This window comes from Trichomonas vaginalis, chromosome IV (genome assembly GCF_026262505.1).
Source record: "Trichomonas vaginalis G3 chromosome IV, whole genome shotgun sequence".
NCBI classification, from domain to species: Eukaryota; Parabasalia; order Trichomonadida; family Trichomonadidae; genus Trichomonas; species Trichomonas vaginalis.
The window spans coordinates 38642834-38662488 of record NC_067206.1 but is presented as its reverse complement, the minus strand read 5'-3'; the positions used below and the strand labels follow the sequence as shown (position 1 = coordinate 38662488).

Here is a 19655-nt window from a genome sequence, read left to right as displayed (position 1 = left end):
GCGAAAAATTTGAATGCAAGAGAATAGAAAGCAGACTTGCAGTCTATATGTTGGACCCAGATATTTCAAATGCTTTAGCTGCCAAATATATTGCAGTTCCACTTATGTTCCCTATACACCAAATATCTGTCAAAGACTTTGCAGGTGAAGTTGGAAACCAAAGTGCTGACCGCAGGTGCAAGAACAGATATTGCTTTAACAACTGCAATGAAACATGCAGATACTATGTTTGTACTGTTCAGACGAACTATAAATGACTATTCTTGCTTCTACAACCCTGGTATTAAATACCATATAAACATAGATGGCAATACTATCCAAGAGAAGAATATTCTACAGTTGAGGATATGAGGTCATACAACTTGACATTAGATGCTATGAACTTTAACAACAACTTCACAACAACCATTAACCCTGAAATGCAAAGTTCTATTATTGCCATATGTGAAAGTATGGACTCATACAGGAGGTCAAAAAACTCAATATACAAATGGAGGACCGTTTCAAAACTTTTGCTTGGCATTCCATTTGCTGACTCAGAAGACTTTATGGTGGTGGTATTTCAACTGTTGGTACAGTTCAAATACAATATACTGGTGACAGAGACGGTCCAGATGAATTGAAAGCAAAGAAGTTTACAAAACCAATAGCACTTTTCACGGAAGATGCTCTTTTGAAGATTCGTTCGATGAAACCTGCTGGGGCTCCTCAGATTGGTATAACGACAGCTTCCATCGAGCAGATTTTGGCAGCAGGTCAGTAAGTTGTTCTTGAACTGACTTCTCTCGTCAAATATTGACAAGTACGCCAGTTTTGACATAAAATTGTATTATAAACTTACCTTTAGAAATATCTGTAAGTTTTGTTGTTATATTTTTTGTCTGCTCAAGAACTTTCACCATTTCAGTTATACCAACTTTCTTTGCTTTATGAAATATTTTGGTTCAGCAAAGACTGCTATTCTATAACATTTTCCATTGTTTGTATAAAAACTATTCATCTGTATTGTTGTTGTGTGTGTAAACTTTGTTTTGCTTCAATTCGAAGAGATACTCAAATACGTCCATCTTTTTATTCTAAGTAAAATGTCATTTCCGAAAATAGAAGCGTAAGTGTTTCAAAAGGTTTAATGGCGATGGCAGATGTGAAGTTAAATTCACCAACTCAAACAAACAGTCAAAGTGTTGTTGTCAATGTCAAAGAAAGAGATGTTGAAGTGGGGAAACCATACCGAAGACGAAGATGGTAAGCAATTGTTCCTGTAAAAGAACAACCAACATATCCTGGAAGTTAGCAGAGACTTAAGTTCTCTTGCAAGATATTCGAAACGACTACCAACAACTGAAAGACAAACTTCAAACTCAGGAGAAGATTTGTCAAGCTTTAAGTATAATGTTAAACTTGGTCGAACACAACCCTGTAAAAAGTGAACTCATATGTCATTGCACCTCATGAAGTTTTGAAAGAACTATTGAAACTTTTGACAGAGGCAGACGATATAAACATCAAAGAAATAGAACCCGACATTAGTTGCTGTGGTGTTTCATATAATGTCATTGACAAATATACGTTATGAAAGGAGGTGAAACGTTGAACTTAAAATATAGTTTCCCAGACGTCAAAAAATATTTGACGACCACAACATTTCATTAAATTTAGTTGCTAAGTAAATGGCAGAAGACATAGTGGTTTATACTATTACGACTAAAAACCTGAGTCATATAATTCTATAACAACAAACTTACAAAGTCCTCAAGGACGATATTGTAAACTGACCTTAAACACGATGACGACTAAAGCCTGTTTTGCTCTTTTGACACCAGAAGACTTTGTTGTTGTGAATGGTAAAAAATACTTCTTTGAAGATACTTACTCAGATATACCACCAACAGGTTTTGTTGACTTATTTAATACTTTAAGGACGGATGTAACATGTGCTGCAACTAGAGCAGGTTTCATTATGTTTGGATGTCCGACTGAGTTTAGTATAAACGATATGAGCTATAATACAAAACTTATATCTGGTTTTTACTACCAACAGTTTCCTATAACAGGAAAAGGTGTCATACAAGGTTTGTCTGTTCCATTGACTTTAAGTACACCTATTTTATATATTGTTTCAAACTTAGGTTCAAAGTGCTATTCGAATGTCGACAGAAACTACTATGACCAAAAGATACTCATGCGTATAAACAACACTTTCTCTGCTGGTTTGCCTATTGTTCATTCGAATGCAGAGTTTTCAGCTTTAGTAAACTCAAACACTTTAGCAAACATAAACTTAACCTTAGTTGACGCAAACTTTGTTCCTGTAAACTTTTATGTCCTATGTATTTGTCAATGACGGCAGAAAGTTTCGAATTGGAAGATGCAACTGGTGAAAGTATTGTACTACAAGAACAACTTCAACAACAAATAGCTCAAGAACAACAAATGCAACAAATGGAACAAATGCAACAACAAAGTCAAGAATAAAAAAAATATTTTTTTTTATTTTTATAAAAATGTACAGAATAGATGTTTCAGATTTTTATGACTTCCAAGCATTCAGAAATATGTGTCCATTTCGAGACTATAACAAAGCAGTCGAGAATTTGAAACGTTTAGTCATTTATGTTGACTCTGCCCCAGAATGTTATGTCATGAAAGAATGGGATGTTGTCTTTAACAAACCAAGAGCAACAATAGTTTCAGAACAAGAATGTAGACAGAAACTTAAGAAAATAAAAGTTGTACAAGTTGGAATGAAGATGTTAGATGCTTGGGATATCTTATTGTCAAAGTTAGAAGATTTTTCAGTTCGGTATAAAGTTCTATACACCTTCTCCAAACTTCTTCTATCTTCACTGGATATAAATACGAACAAGTAGAATGGAAAGAAAATGTTATAGAAGCTTGGTTAGACCATGTCAAAGAAATTATATGCAATGGAAACGAAAGAGTCTATGAGTATATCTTATGTTGGTTTGCAAACATCTTACAACATCCAAGTGCTAAAAATGAAACTGCTCTCATTATAATTGGAAAACAAGGAACAGGTAAGAACACTTTCTTTACAGATATCTTATGCAAACTGTTAGAGGGCTATTCGAACCCTAATATGACAAACTTAGAAAACATCTGCGGTAAATTTAACTCTTCAATAGAGAATATGAAACTTATAGTATGTAACGAACTTCAAAGTATAGATACAACAAAGGTTTTAAACTCAGATGCTTTGAAGAGTCTTATAACAGACAAAGTTGGAGTTGTTGAAAGAAAATATAAAGACCAAAGAGTTTGTGAAAATGTTGCAAATTTCATCATGGTTTCAAACAACGCCGTTCCGATGAAGTTAGAAAGTTCTGACAGAAGATATGTAGTTGTCAGAACGTCAGAAGCTCATATGCAAGATACAGAATATTTTGACGACTTAGCAGAAACTTTGACACCTAACTTTTACAACCACTTGTTCTCATATTTCATGACATTAGATATTTCAAAGTTCAATCCAAGACAAATTCCACATACCGAAGAGAGACAAACATTGTTAGAAGCAAACAAGAGTGTTTATGAACTGTTCATAGATGAAACTGACTTTGAGTGTTTAGATGAAAGGTCATTGTACGATTCATATAAACAATATTGTCAAGAGTATGGTTATATGGCAGCTTCTAAACGTACATTCTTGGCAAATGTCAAAAATCTTTTAGATGTTCAGAACGGCGTATATACAAAGAAAAATTTTTCTGAGTAAATTTTAAAAAAAAAATATTTTTTTATCCGATAGAAAAGATGATGAAATTCATCTCAGTCAACAAGTACATGTCAGGACTTAAAGAAGAACTAGACCCATTCATATATTTGAATGTTTACTTCTACCATTTTGAAAAGTCTTCATTCAGCAAAGTTTGGAACATCGAACCAGTTAAGTTTGCTATTGTGACTAAAAATGGTGCGAAATTTGAAGACTTAGACATAGAAGGTTTGTTAGCAGTCAAAGAAAATTTTGACAGAAGGTTTTCAAACCTTAAAGAAGGCAAAGCATACAAACTTGTTATACCTTATGAACCAAAGAAAGCAGACGACTATGAATATTATGAGTCTAAGATAGTTGAAGTTCAAGGTAAATTGGGTAAAAAGATTTTAGAGTCTAAGCCAGTGTTTGCTCCTAAAGAGGAAGAGAACATTGACATTGACCCAGAAATGTTCTAAAAATAAAATTTTATTTTTACATGTCAAATTTCTTTTTCTCTGGCTCTGGCTCTGGCTCTTTCTTCTCTTCTTCTACTTTCTTTTCTTTCTTCTCTCTCTTCTTCTTCTTCTCTGGTGGAGTTATGTCAAACTTCTCAGAACCATATTTTTGTAAAAGTTCTTTGTCCTTTAATAGCTCTTCTATTCTGTTTCCTATTTCATCTTCAAGAACAGCGCATGTGTCTTCTTTGCATTCTAAGAACTTTTGTTGGACTTCATCTTTCCAATCGGCGTCATCTCTGTCAACAAGTCTGTCATTGACAAACTTAAAGACTTCTCTGCCTAATGTTTTATGGTTCTTGTCATATTCCCAGAAACAGAACTTTAGAACAAATTCACCTTTCTTGTTTACACTATGTAAGATTTTATGGTCGACAGAAGTTTTAGAGTCAAAAAGCTTGTCTCGAATATAGATAGCGAAATCGCTAGACATTTTCAAAAAGATAAAAATTTTAATTTTTCTAAAAATATGTTAGAAAAAAAGTTTGCTGACATTGACAAGAAATTTGAGAATGTTTTAAACAAGAACAAGAGGAAGTTGGAAAATGCTCAGATAAAACCCATACATGACAAGTTCTTATTTGCTCAGAATGGTATAACAGGTCTAATCGCACCGCCTGGGTCGGGTAAGACTTTCACTTATCTTAAAATGGCTGCACAACAACAAGAACTAGATGAGAAGAACCCATTCTATGAGTTAGTAGTCATTTGTAGTACTTCTGGTCAATTTGACCAAACCGTCAATTCGTTCAAAGATATTATAAAAAAGTCTAAGTTAGTATGTATAAAAGACTCTGAGTTGTTAGATTGGATAAAGAAGTACCAAAGAAGAGTTTTGAAGTACAATGCTATAAATGAGTATATAAACTCGAAGTTTAAAGACCCAAATGAGGAAATGCAGAGAATATTAGAGAAGAAACACTTCAGAAACAAACAGAAAGAGATAGAATACATTTCGAAGAAATTGCAATCTTACGATTGGAAGACTTACCCTCACAGATGTCTTCTTATCTTAGATGATTTCGCCTCTCATCCTTTGTTAAAGAACAGAGAACAAGATATGTGTCGAATTCTTAAGAAGCTCAGACACTTTAACATCTCAGTTGTCATTTGTGTACAGACAGCAAAGAGTTTAAGTAAGGATGTTAAAAGAATACTTACTGATATCATACTTTTCCCTGGATTGTCCGAAGACGATTTCATGGAACTTATGAAAGAGTCCATGGCAGGTAAGTTTGACAGACATGAACTATGGGAGAAGTACAAAGTCATACAAGACCCTCATACTTCTTTCAGAATTCACATCTACGCGAACAAAGTTCAAATTGTAAAAAGTCAAGCTTGAAAAATAAAGAGTTTAGTCTTAGTAAGTCTGCTGTGGTGCTGGGGCTGTCGGTTCTTCTGGCTTTGGAATGGACTCGGTTGGTGGTACGTCGGACATTCGTTTGTGTCCTGTCGGAAGGAAAAACTTTTTCTGTCGGAAGGAAAAACTTTTTCTGTCGGAAGGAAAAACTTTTTCTGAAGTTCGACCAAAAAGTTCTCAATTTTCGAAAATTTGAATGGTTTACGGACGGACAACAGAAAAAATTTTTCCTGTTGGAAGGAAGGACTCTTCCTGTTGGAAGGAAGGACTCGGAATGCCAGAAGGAAGGACTCGGAATGCCAGAAGGAAGGACTCGGAATGCCAGATGGAAGGACTCGGAATGCCAGAAGGATTTGACAAGACAATTTACCTTATAGAGCTACCTGAGCCATCTGAAGTCAAGCTTGAAAAATAAATGGTTCATTTACTCTGCTTGTTTGAAGTTGTCAAAATACTCTGTTATCTTTTCTTTCAGTAGCGGCAAATCTTCTTTGAATGTAAGTATTGTACAACCTTTCATATCATAGTGTGTTTGAGGTAACGTATCTTGAACTATTTGTTTCACATCTTCATTCGGGGTCATTGAAATCGGTAAGTTTTCGCGATAGAACCAATTTCTGTCAGATTTGTAAATCTTAGCAAGGTCGTAAAAGCTTTTGTTGTTTCTTCTGACTAAATGCAACATAACCATATCTCTGTCTTCTTCATTTTCCATCTCTTCAGTATAAATCATATACTTATAGTTCTTTTCCTTTCCTTTTGGTACCGAACGTGGTATTCTTTTCTGTATGGTTTTGTCTTTTGCTTCAATGACTTCATCTTTTGCTTGAAGTTTCTTTTCCATCTCTTCACGTTCTTGTCTATGAATTTCGTCAAGAAGTTTACAAACATACCATGAATAACGAGGCGAAGCCCACATTGCAACAGCATTTACAAGAAGTCTATGTACATAATATCCTCTCAAACCATTTGGCAATTTTTCACGATTTTCATGAGTTTTAGGCGACTGGGTTTTCTTACCTACTCGCTGTTCTTCACTGTTTTCAGAAAAAAGTATGTCTCGCTGTGCTTCGCTCAAAAGTTCTTGTGTGCTTTGGTTCCTAAACCAGTCTTTAGGAAGCTTAGTATCTGGAGCAAAACATGCTGTCAAAATACTTTGCATTTGGTACATGTCATCTTTGACCGAACGAATGAGACGGAGTTGTTTGTTAAACTGAACCCACTCGTATTCTTCATTTATAGCTTCATGAACGATAGCAGTTGTTGTGTTCTCTGTTGTTGACATTACTGTTTCTTATATACAGGATAAAAAAATAAATAAAAATAAAACTAACTTTATTTTTTCTATCTTAAGGAAATTTCATGAAATTTGGTCATTTTTCAGCAAAAATATATTTTAGGGTAGAAGGGTATATCTACCCCGTTTTCTACCCTCATTTCTACCCCATATGTCCTTACTGAAAAAGTATGTGTTCCATATGTCATTTTACTCAGAATTTTACTCAGAATTCAATAAAAATATATTTTAGGGTAGAAGGGTATATCTACCCCGTTTTCTACCCTCTTTTCTACCCCAGTTATTTTATAAGCGTTTTACATGGTAAACATTGTGAATTCGTGAAATTCTAAACAGTTTTGTAGCTTCTATTTCTTCACGAAGGATATCGAATGTTTTCACAATGCCGAAAGTTTCTTTATATTTCTTCTTGACGTCAGATAGAAGGAAATCGTCAGCAGTTGGATAGTTTTTGTTCAGAAATTCTAACATGTCCATTTTATCTTCTGCTGGTTTCTCTACTTCTTTCTTTAAGTCAGCATAGTCGTTTCGCATACGTTCTATCTCTTTGACGGAGTAGTTATATTTCCTCATTGCTGCTTTACATTTAGAACATTGTGGGTTCATTTTTGCGTTATATTCTGAAACCTTACCTGCTAGTATGACTAAGGCGTCAATTGCTCTCTTTAACTCAAAAGTTGCGGGTTTTATCTGTTCATTCCATATCTTACCTCTTCTATCTTTATCTCTTATTTCCCAAACACATTTTGCAACTAACGAAACAAAGTTGTCGTAGGTCTTAAACTCCCCAGATTTATATATGTCAGAGATGTTCTTATATACCATATCGCAATCTTTGTCCATGACTTTGTGGTTGCAATGAAATCCAAGAAACTCATAGTTAACCTTTCGTATGAACTTCTTTATTTCTACTGAGTCAGTTGCTTTGACTTCTATTTCATCGAATTCTGGAATAGTGAGTTTTTGTTGTTGGATTTCAGGCAATTTGGGTAAATGGTCAATAATATCCTGCATTTCATAAAGATACTGTTCATTTGTTTCATCTTTCGCACTACAGTCTAAATTACTTGTTAAAAGTTCTTGCTTTATCTTCTGGATTTCTGTCTCAAAAGTATATGAAGAAGGAATGAAGCTTTTCATTTCTACTAACATTGAAGTTGGGTTCATGACTAACGAGTTTGGTGCTGTTGTTGCTAACATGTTCTTACAATAAAAATAAAAAAATATTTTTTTAAAAAAACCAACTTTATTTCTATCTTAAGGAAATTCATGAAAATTCAAGAGGGTAGAAAAGAGGGTAGAAAACGGGGTAGATATACCCTTCTACCCTAAAATATATTTTTGCTGAATTCATGAGTTTTGGTTGAAAGAATACGGTGGAGCCAAAAGTGGCTCGACCTCAAAACAAGCATTTTCTGTATAAAATTCATGAAAATTCAAGAGGGTAGAAAAGAGGGTAGAAAACGGGGTAGATATACCCTTCTACCCTAAAATATATTTTTGTCGAAAAAAAATGGTTCATTTACTCACAATATTTTTGTACAAAACGACCCCAAACTTTTAACTTCTTTTCTGCAGCTTCTAATGCTATCTTAGCGAGTTCATATTCTCTAAATTCTCTCTTTAAATCTTCTTGTTCCCATTGGTCTAGTTCGTATGGAGAATCTCTATAACCAGAACATATCTCACGTTCATGTTCTATTTGTTTTTCATGCATTTTTCTAACTTCTTCTTCAAACAAAGGTTTTGCATTCTCTACTGTATCTTCAAGTTCTTCTTCATCTAACTTCTCATGAACTTTCTTGTCTATGGAGTCCATAATTTTTCCAACTGCTATACAATATTTTGGAGAAGCCCACATTGCTATATAGTTTACAAGTCTTGGGTCTACATACATTCCTCTAACCTGTTTGATTTCATCAGGAATTCCTGCATGAATTTTGTATAAAAAGCAACCCGCTTTTTTCCGCGGGTTGGTATATTCTTCACAAAATGCCTTAAAATACTCTTCCCAGGACTTATTTTCCAACAACCTTCTAAAGTCCTTCCTAAACTGCTGACACATATTTGTTGCGTTAATATAACCATCCATGTCTCTACGTAAGACTTCAATACCGTTGTAAGTGCCTTTTGTGAATGTTTCGCCATTAGATTTGTTCGTGAACGTTTTTGCTTCGACTGTCATTTCAGTTCTTACAATAAAAATAAAAAATATTTTTTGGTGGGACGTCGGACATCCGTTTGTGTCCTGTCGGAAGGAAGAACTTTTCCTGTCGGACATCCGTTTGTGTCCTGTCGGAAGGAAGAACTTTTTCTGTCGGAAGGAAGAACTTTTCCTGAAGTTCGACAGGAAAAGTTCTCAATTTTCGAAAATTTGAATGGTTTACGGACGGACAACTGGAAGAACTTTTCCTGTCGGAAGGAAGAACTTTTCCTGTCGGAAGGAAGAACTTTTCCTGTCTGATGGAAGGACTTTTCCTGTCTGATGGAAGAACTTTTCCTGTCAGTAGCAGTACTGCTAGTAGCAGAGATTTTTATCGTCCAACTTTACAAATGTAAACTCCTATCGTTCTATTTTCTTCACTAGGGTCTAACACCAAAGTAACCTTACAAATGTAAACTTATATCGTTCTATTTTCTTCACTAGGGTCTAACACCAAAGTAACCTATGTACATGAAATTTCACTGCATAAAAGGAAAAAACCTGCGCGAATCGGGATTTGAACCGAGGTCTTCGACGTCTGTAGCGAGGTAGCCCATACCACTGAGCTATGAGCCGCTTGCATATTTTTAAGTAAAATATAGTATATTTGTCATACAGTGAAGGATGACCAAACTTAAAAAAAATAAAACTAAAATATATTTTTTTCTATCTTAAGGAAATTCATGAAAATTCAAGAGGGTAGAAAAGAGGGTAGAAAACGGGGTAGATATACCCTTCTACCCTAAAATATATTTTTCAATACTTTTTCAGCACTTCTCCGTAGTTATATATGAAAGACAATTCGAGATAAAAGTCGTAGTACAATGGAACAATATGCTGCACACCGTTTGTTGTGAACCAGACTTGAAAGTCAGAGAAACTGTTACTAGGTGGTTCGTAGAATTTAGAAGCAAAGTCATAAAAGTCCTTACCAATACAAAGAAAACTATTGTTGCTTGAACTGAAACTTGCATGACACATGACATTTTGAGGGTCAAACACGTTTCTATAAACTGTCAAATCTGTTGGTGGGCGTATAAACCAGAACGGACCGTCAGGTGGTAATGGTTCGTTCTGGTTTAGTAACCGAAGAAATTGTGCCCAAGAACGTTTGTCTACTTGCCAAAATAAAAACTGTGTATCTCTTGGAGGGTTATTTTCAATCCTTTGAAATGAAACTGTGGAGTTCATCTTGTCATATTCTAGTTTCAGATAGTATGTTCCATTTAGTAAAGAATCGTATTTTTCTTGAAATTCCCAGTAGTATTTGTTTATTTGAGTTTGAAAGTCATTTAGAGTCTTCTCAAGACTTTCGTCTGAACGAACTGTAAAGATTCTCATTTCATCAAATTTGTCTATTAGACCATCAGAACCTCTATACTGCCCATGAAAATATACTGCGAACATAAATGCGTTCGTTCTTTTTGAAAACAAAACTCTTCTAAATCCTATTGCCTTTGCATCTGAAGGACTTTGAAGCCAACGAATTGGAAAGTCAAAGCGGTAGGAGCCGGATGAAATTTCTTCATCTGATATAGTCCTACCAGCGTTTGTAAAGATATAGTCTAACGGTTTTGTATCTGCTACTTTTGTTCTTTGTTTTTCAACCTGAAACATTTAATATATGTAAAAATATACTGTTTTAAAAAATGTTTTAAAATGGTATGCAATGTTTTATTTCATGCAATGTTTTATTTCTGTGCCGTCTTCAAGCACACCCCAGTACTTACGCTTGGATATTACATGAACTTCGGAAAATACCTTGTCTAGCTTAAAAAGGCCCATTTTCTCACCGACTAAACCCATTTCAATGAGTTTGTTATAGCCTTCCTCGTTCGTCATGAGTGCGTCAATGTTCTCATAGTATACCTTCACTTTGGATTTAACCTCTGAGAAAAATTTGTTGTAGTTGTCAAGGACTGCCTTTGCGAACTGAGGATAAGACCAATGTTCGACAATAGGTTTTACTGTGGTTACTAAGCCACCTTGACCTTGAGTAAATTCGTACTTTAAAACAAAAGGAGAAAACCTTTCAACAAAGTTGTCGACCTTCTCATAGTGTTTACTCTTCATCTTTTGAGGTTTTTTAATAGAATATCCCCATGTCGAGTTCATAAGCAATTTGATTGTCATTGCAAGTTTGGGATTTGAAGCTTTCCTAATATCATACAGTTGTTGTATGACTTTTCCAACTGTATAGTTCCTTCCCGGGAACTCACCATCTTCGTTTGGAATTCCAGTCGGGATATATTGGACGAACCTCATGTACGCAGCGTTAAGGTCGACATAGTATATTTTTTCGTATGAGTCGAACTTATCGCATCCAATCGGACCAGTTTTTGGAAATTCAAGCGAGTCTCTTATCTTCTGAGAAACCTCGCCTGTTATCTCATAAACATCGTCAAAGCAACCTGTTTCATATAAAACCTTCTGACCTAACTCTGATGCTCTCCAATACAATTTGACGTCAATTGGATGTCTCAATGGAAGTTTGTTTATAGCATCTTGAAGTTCTTGCAACCTCATTGGAAGTTCTTCTGGTTCAGGTTGGTATCCGAACAATCCAACTCCTTTTGGAACTGTGTACTTCTTTTGTGCTATAACTTTGTCTGGAACAACTTTTGGTCTTGCTAACAGTGAAAAGTTTGTTTCGTCTTTTGGTACAAAAGTTTCTGTCAGCTTGTCATCTGGAATTGGTTCCAACAAACCTTTCTCGAAAAGAATGTTAACAGCTCTGACAATGTTGCACTTGCCTTTTCCGAACATAAGACTTTCGTTCAACATGAAGTGGTTGTGGACAATTACAATCTTCAACCATGGTAAGTCTTTGTCAACAACATAGTCGTCATGTGAAGAACCTTTAGCTGTAGGTATGTTAACGCGGATATTGACATTTGCCAACGGTGCAATTTTTGACAATTGCCCTCTGAGAATGTACCTTGTTTCACACATGACTCAAGAATACTTCATCTTCTCTTCTGTAACAAGACCAGAGTTCCTGAGACATGTAAGAATGCAAGGTTCGTTGACAATTGTTCAATTGAATTGTAAATTCCATACCTTGTCAAGTCAATGTCAGACTTATTTATGAACGGAAGTATCCAGCATGTTGTCTGACTGCTGAGGGTTATTTGGTACCATTCGAATTGACACTTACAATTCCTTCAATTGCATTCAAATGTCTGAGTCGGAGTCAAACATTGTTCTCTCTTTGTAGTCTTGAAAGCGTCAAGAAGTTGTGCGGCTGTTGTGACATTGCCATGTGCATAGTAAATATGACCATCTAAATCTGTTACGGTTAGTCTGAGATTGTATCCTTTCTTATTTCCGTCTTGTATGGCAGCAGTACCCATGAAGCCTTCTTTGTTCTTTCCTTCGTCAAAGTTTACTGTAAAGGTTCGACCAGATGTAATTTGACTTCTAACTTCACGATACTTTTCATATGCATATTCTTGTTCTTTCCATGGGAGCATGACCATCCTCTGCACTACCTTTTTTCCTTCTCAAAAGGATGCAATTGTTCGTCATGTTTCCAGTAGAATCTGGCAAAGCCGTCGTGTCCTTCAACTTGAGGTTCACTAACATCGAAGGCAATGTCCATAAGACGTTCTTCTTCTAACCTCTCTAGTCTGTTTGGATAATTTGCACGTGCTGTTTCCAAATCCATTTCGTGTCAGACCAGCCAGTTTGTCATAGACTTTTATGGGTCTTCCCTTCCTATATTTAAACTTCTTCGAAACTCTCCAACCATATCTTTGTAACTCTGCTTTTATTCTAGCAGATTTTCTATCCATTCTATACGGAGGCATTTTATAAAAATAAAAAAATATTTTTTTCTTTACTTAACATAACCTCCCGCTGCCATAAGCCTTGACGCCAACCCATACCAGCTAATGAAGGTTGGCTTGGTTTAGTTTGAAACTAACCTTTGGTTTTGGTTTATCTTCAGTTTTTGGTTTTTCTTCTTCTATCGGTTTTTCGTCACTTTTCGGTTCCTCTGACTTTACCTCACTTGCAGTATGGTTGTGTCGTCAACATCTTCGTAAATATCATATGCCATTTGTTTTTGTTTTCCTTTCAACTTTTTGTGTTTGTTGTAAAGTTTAGAATATTTCGACTCTAAGTCAATGAGATGTTCTATAATGAACTGTTGGTCAGTGAAGTAAACTTTCCATCTGTTGTCTCGAAAGCTCCTTCAGACTTCAATATTTTATTTGTGAGGTCTGTTTCTTTTTTGAGATACTAGCCGTTCCATTTCTATGAAAAGTGACTTTATAGTTAGGGTTTGTATTTCCAGACCTGGCACTTTCTATTATTGAATTTTTCTCTTCATCTGTAAGTTCTTTGACAGTTTTTGACAATGGTTCTGAACTTTTTGTTGGTGTCAAAATCTACCGTTTCAACTTCTTCGGTTCATTTCATCTCAGTAAAAATTTTAGTTTGGTTTGTTTTCAACTGGTTGTTGTTTGTTTTTTAAGTCGGTCTAAAACTTCCTGAGGTATAGGAAGAACTTGACAAAACACGTGGTGTGAACTGCTGGAAGTCGACAATCCATCTTGAACCCATTTGTCTCAATGCTGTATTGTTCATTTCATCTCAGTAAAAATTTTACATTCCCCAAGTTTGAGGCGGTTGAGGTTGTTGTTGTTTACCCATTGTTGTGCATGGTTATATCCTCTGTTAAAGAATCTTTCACCTTGGTCCATGTAGTGCCTGCTTGGTTATAGTAGTCATTTGCTTTGTTATAGTAGTTTCCTGCTTGTCTTCTACATTGTCCATCCATCCTTGAACTTTTCCTCTTGTTTCAGGATTTGGAATAAGATTTGCTGCATCTCGTGCTACATCCCAACCTTTCTGTACAGTTGTATAATAGGTTGTGCTTTCTCTTTAAGTATACCTAATGTACTCAAAATCTTCCTTCACTCCAAATACACCTCTGGCTATTGTTCCCACTGCGGCAAAAATCTGGATGCAACTCCTGCTAATGCGCCAAATAAACCATTTCTTATAGGGTAAAAAATGACGAATCCAAACAAGGACCCGTATGTTTCTAAAGCAACAAAGAAAGCACTCATGGTAAAATCTTTAGTTCAACACCAAATGCTTGGTTTATGGATATCTTGGAAAACATTCGAGGTATAGAGAATGGCCACCATACTGGCTAATATTTGTCGGTCAAAACACAAGATACTGTGAAGCCATACCATTACAGTCCAAAAATATTTAGATGTGAAAACTGCTTTGACAATCTTCGTTGACAAATACCATCCAACAAAACTGACATCTGACTGTGAAGTTCTTTCAAATCAGACGATATTAAAAACTATCTGCGTTCAAAAAAATGTAACCAATATTTCATTGTCGACCAAAACCATTCTGCTCTTGGTGTCATTGACAGTTGTATAAAATCTTAAGAGACTTAAACCAACCACAAGGTGGTGAAGCAAATGAAATGTCATATGATGACAAATATAGACACTTCTCCCAGGCAAAGATGAGACAAGTTTTAAATATTTACAATAGCCGTAAACAAAAAAGGTTTGGAACCACTCCCCTGAAGAAATGAAAAACAACCCCGACTTAGAGAAGACTATATATTTAATAGTTTAGTCAAAAGAGACAAACAAAAGAATGCCAGGCTTCAAACTTAAGAAAGGTGACAAAGTAAAAATAGAAATACCTAAACGCGACCCATATGAAAATACTATTGACTAGACAACAATGGGAACTCGACAGGTACTCACGTTCGTGTTCGTAAAAATAGAAGAAAGTATACAAGAGAATATTATGAAGTTTTAGGCAAACATGGCAAAAATGTACACACTGCAAGCAGAAGATAAAACTACTATTGTCAGACCTCGTTTCAAACTTGTCAAAGTTCAAGGTGGTATACTTTCAAAGACAGTTCCTAACAAATATAAGACAACTCCTGACGAATATGCTAAAGAAGTTGAAAATGACGACTAAGCAATTCTATACCATGCGTAAACTGTCATGTAAGGTGGCATGTAGTCTTTACTTTGTCCCGTTGTTGCGTATACCCTGAAACGCGATGTGTATGGTTTCCTCCTCCTCAGTGTTACTCCAGTAACAATCTATAGCAAACTTAACGTTGTCTTTAACATCATATCCTTTACCTTTTGTCATTCCTGACCAATCCAATATCTATGCTTATGCCAACCTGCTTGAGATGTACTTAAATCTATGTAGTGACTGTGTGCAGGTAAATTTTCACCTGAAATCGTTTTACTTCCACCTGTTTCCTTTGAAGAGTTTGCACAATACAAAAACTGTCGACTATTTGAGTCAAGTTCCAAAACCAAGTATACTTCTGGTCTGGTAGAGTTCATTGACGTATAAATAGAACCTATAGGATATACTGTTTTGAAGTATTTCTGTCTTTAATGTTTGAAGCTCTGTTTTGTCTGCTTTTTTATATAACTTTTCTTCAAGTTCATTTACGTCAGAGATGCTATGTCTATGATATTTTTGTGGGTATGTTCTTCTGTCCATGCGAAAATACGTTCTTTTGTTGCATCTACATATCCTTTTATCCATGTCGAGTCTGCTTTTGTATTCCTTAACTCTGTAACACCTTTCTCAAGCTCTTTCAACTGTTGTCCATCTTCCATTAAACCTCTGGTATGACTTGAAACCGTTTGTGCCAACATATCTACAGTTTCTTTATCCGCTTTAAGGTCTAAACATCCTGAAACCCACCCTGTATTGGCTTACCTTCTAAAAATCTTCGATGTCCGTTCATTATACCATTCAACCCTTTCTTTAATTTCATTGTCTTTTTCATCCACATATTCCTTATCTGCCTTCTTCACTAACCCACTAGCCAGATATGCTAACATCGTCAACATACTCTTTGTCAGCTTTCTTTTCAACATCCTCTTTTGTTGCATATGTTGCATCTGCTCTGTCATGTTCTTCTTGAACTTTTTCAATGACATACTCTTTGTCAGCTTTTGTCAATATCTGCTTTCAAAAGAAGTTCTTTTATAGGCTTCTCGTTTAAAGTTCCTTTTGTTGGATTTACACAGACAGTATGGTTCTTACTGTCTTGAAACAGAAACTCATCTGTCATTGGGTTTAATGTCAGTTTTAAGTTTCCTTTCTTTCAATGACTCAGATATCTTAGAATAGTTTGAAAAGTTTGTTGTGTTCTTATTTAGACTTGCAAAATGAGTTGTCGGTTGTGTTGTATTTCTCTCATAGACGCTGTTTCTTTCGACATTTTTATTCTAGATAAAATATGCTTTCAATAGAAAAAGAAAATTCAAGAGTTGCTACAACTAAACCATTAGATGAACTTTTTACTAACGTAGGTCAAAAGTTTGAGACAGAGACCGTAAAGCATGAAGGCTATCGTTTTGACTACCCATTTGAGATGGCTAAGAGACCCATCCGTCACAAAAAGCTATTGGCTTTCGTAGAATGAAGTTCATTTCAGAAGCCATACATGGTTTCCCATTTACGGTCGCTTTTGAAATTCGATACTATAACAAAGAAAAACGTACGTATGAGAAATTTGAACAGGGAAAACTTTTACAAGTGAATTTGCTTGTAAACTTAGAAACAACTCTTCAAGCTTTTCAAGAAAAAATAAACGATATCTATCTCGAATATGCAAAACAGTACAACATTGACGAAGGAGAGTACCATCTCGATATTATATATGACAGGAAAAATGCAACTGTTAAAATCAATAGAATAGAAGACCTTGGAGAAGACGTTTATATTTCTACAAAATATAACAACTTGGCATGGTATAGATTTTTGAGGATGTTAAATCAGCCTGCAGCATATCCAGTACACCCGAACTTTTATGAAGTCGAAAACCCTAATGGAACATATGAAAATGTTTTCGACTCAGATGCTATTATTGTTCATGCTTCATTTTCTGGCGCCCAAAACTCTTTTTATGCTTGGCAAATGACTTTTACGAAAACCTACAAAGCTATATGAACCACCGAGTGGAAGTATTTCAGACTTTCAAGTATGGTTTACTACAGATGGAAGAAAGAGAATAATTCCATTATACCACGCGTTTTACTTAGAACTTAGTTTCATATACAACTACTATCGAACGGTAAAAATATGATTTTTTAATACGGTTGAGGTGTTGGATTTGGTTGCCAACTAGACTGTGGTGCAGGTTCAGGCTGTTGTATAACAGGAGCTTGTTCTTCTGGTTCAGGTCTTTAGGTATAATACCAACGAACTGACCTACCTCTTTGCCAATATTTTTGACTCCGTTCCAAATTCCTCTTCCGACAGATTTTATTCCATTCCATATACCTCTTCCAACATTTCGAAAGAAGTTTCCTATTCTTCCAAAGAAACCCATTTTACTATATGTAAAATCTAATGTCCACCTAGTCTCTTACGTTTCCTTCTGAGTTCCATAGCATTCTTTAACTGGAGCTCATACATTCTATTTCTCCTCTGGTAGAAAACATATTCTGGGTCAACTCCTGTGTTCGCGTCATCTGCATAAAGTTGTTTATATCCCACTTCAGGGTTTGTATAAAACTCTTTCCATCTCATATTTGCATACCATGGTGGCAAACCTAACGCAGCGTCATTTGACATGGCAGTTTGCATTTGTACATCTGTTGGCACTTGACCATAGTTGCCATTGCAGTTTGTATTCTAACTTCATTTGGAATATTCTCTGGGTTTGGTTGTCCAGGTTGCTGTGCATTCGCTAAGTTCTGTGCGTCCATTTAATATTAGATAAAAATATCTCTTACGAGTACATATACTGGACATTTGCAGGCATTGGTTCATCTTCATATTCTCTATATCTTTCTGCCACGTCAAATAAGTAAATGACACAATGGAAAAAACCTAAAACAAGAAGTCCTATTTCAAACCACATTTACTTACTAGTAAAATTTCTTTGTTATGACACTTTCTCCAGTTTATAGGACCTCTCTCATATTCTATCTTATCGTATCTAAACTCATAGTCATGTATGTCCTCTAACCATCTCATGACACTTTCCAAACCACTTTTATCGGATGTAAAGTAAAAGCATGGATGGTTATGTAAAACGTCTAAAGTTTCTAAAGAGTCTCTCAAAGTCCAGTCTACTTGGTATTGAAAATCCCATGTGTTATAGAACGGCGGGTCCACTATAAAGAAAACATTTTCCTTGTCTTTATATTTTTCATACAACTCTGTCCAATGACATCTCACAAACTCTATACCCTCAATATATTTTTCTATGTCCTCTTTGAAAACATTTGTATAGTTAAGATATAAACTTTTGACATAAGTGTTTCAATGTCATGAACTCTTATAGCACCACTATATAATAGTCTAGCAGATATACTATCCCAGTCAATATACTCTGCCTTTTTCAAAACCTCTCTGACAGTATTTTCTTATCTAATGGTATACGTTCCATCTTACCTATAGGTATCTTTTCTTTTAACTCTTTCAATATTTTGTTTGTGTCTGGTATATGTTTGAGACGGTTCATATAGTTGTCGAAGTCATTGCATATAATCTTTGAGTCAGGAAATATTGTATGGCACAAATGAGATATATAGAAACTTCCACCGAACAAGTCTACAAATGTTAGACCATTCGGTAGTTTCTTAAGTTCTCTCAATAGAATATCTTTACATCTACTCTTATTTCCAAAGAAGGGTAACGGTGGTTTTGTAAAATTCATTTTATATACAATAAAAATGTTTTTTCCCTGAAAAGTGACAGAAAAGTGACAAACATGAAAACTACTCGGTTAAGGTTTTTGACAGATGTTTTGTTGTGACTTCTTCGTAAAGACTTTGTTGAGATTTCTTCGTAAATGAGTGTAAATGACCCAAAAATATATTTTAGGGTAGAAGGGTATATCTACCCCGTTTTCTACCCTCATTTCTACCCTCTTGAATTTTCATGAATTTCTTCGTAAAGACTTTGTTAAGACTTCTTCGTAAAGACTTTGTCAAGATTTCTTCGTAAAGACTTTGTTAAGACTTCTTCGTAAAGACTTTGTTGAGATTTCATCGTAAAGACTTTGTTAAGATTTCTTCGTAAAGACTTTGTTGAGATTTCTTCGTAAATGACCCTAGTAGTATATTTTTGGTGTAAAATTCATGAAAATTCAAGAGGGTAGAAATGAGGGTAGAAAACGGGTAGATATACCCTTCTACCCTAAAATATATTTTTGGGTCATTTACACTCATGAACTTTCTTGTCTATGTTTTGTTAAGATTTCTTCGTAAAGACTTTGTTGAGATTTCATCGTAAATATTTTGTCAAGACTTCTTCATAAAGACTTTGTCAAGATTTCTTCGTAAATGTTTTGTCAAGACTTCTTCATAAAGACTTTGTCAAGACTTCTTCGTAAAGACTTTGTCAAGACTTCTTCGTAAAGACTTTGTCAAGACTTCTTCGTAAAGACTTTGTCAAGACTTCTTCGTAAAGACTTTGTTGAGATTTCTTCGTAAATGTTTTGTCAAGACTTCTTCGTAAATGTTTTGTCAAGACTTCTTCGTAAAGACTTTGTTGAGATTTCTTCGTAAATGTTTTGTCAAGAC

At 35.2% G+C, this 19655-nt stretch overlaps 6 protein-coding genes and 2 pseudogenes across 8 annotated transcripts, besides 2 other annotated features; 2 read left to right on the top strand and 6 right to left on the bottom strand.

Moving 5' to 3' along the window:
• Window positions 1-19655: part of a mobile genetic element that runs on past both edges of the window.
• TVAGG3_0245380 (uncharacterized protein) lies at window positions 4211-4666 on the bottom strand (the record flags this gene model as incomplete). The annotated part of the gene is made up of 1 exon (XM_051227835.1): window positions 4211-4666. One exon carries the CDS (start codon window positions 4664-4666, stop codon window positions 4211-4213), a length of 456 nt encoding a protein of 151 aa, XP_051112821.1.
• TVAGG3_0245370 (protein of unknown function, DUF4106 family) lies at window positions 4703-5578 on the top strand (the record flags this gene model as incomplete). Its single annotated transcript, XM_051227834.1, has 1 exon — window positions 4703-5578. The coding sequence occupies one exon, from the start codon at window positions 4703-4705 to the stop codon at window positions 5576-5578; it is 876 nt and encodes a 291-aa protein (XP_051112820.1).
• On the bottom strand, window positions 6021-6881 carry TVAGG3_0245360 (KilA, N-terminal/APSES-type HTH, DNA-binding family; the record flags this gene model as incomplete). The annotated part of the gene is made up of 1 exon (XM_051227833.1): window positions 6021-6881. The coding sequence occupies one exon, from the start codon at window positions 6879-6881 to the stop codon at window positions 6021-6023; it is 861 nt and encodes a 286-aa protein (XP_051112819.1).
• TVAGG3_0245350 (organellar and viral DNA polymerase type B) lies at window positions 7179-7499 on the bottom strand (the record flags this gene model as incomplete). Its single annotated transcript, XM_051227832.1, has 1 exon — window positions 7179-7499. One exon carries the CDS (start codon window positions 7497-7499, stop codon window positions 7179-7181), a length of 321 nt encoding a protein of 106 aa, XP_051112818.1.
• On the bottom strand, window positions 7516-8093 carry TVAGG3_0245340 (organellar and viral DNA polymerase type B; the record flags this gene model as incomplete). The annotated part of the gene is made up of 1 exon (XM_051227831.1): window positions 7516-8093. A coding segment is annotated over one exon (578 nt), but the record flags the coding sequence as incomplete, so codon positions are not given.
• Window positions 8416-8790, bottom strand: TVAGG3_0245330 (uncharacterized protein; the record flags this gene model as incomplete). The annotated part of the gene is made up of 1 exon (XM_051227830.1): window positions 8416-8790. One exon carries the CDS (start codon window positions 8788-8790, stop codon window positions 8416-8418), a length of 375 nt encoding a protein of 124 aa, XP_051112816.1.
• Window positions 11267-12066, bottom strand: TVAGG3_0245320 (annotated as a pseudogene). Its single transcript has one exon. A coding segment is annotated over exon 1 (800 nt).
• TVAGG3_0245310 lies at window positions 16358-16836 on the top strand (annotated as a pseudogene). Its single transcript has one exon. A coding segment is annotated over exon 1 (479 nt).
• Window positions 19651-19655: part of a terminal%2Cinverted (terminal inverted repeat of Maverick-3 transposon ID:TVAGG3_0245300) that runs on past the window's edge.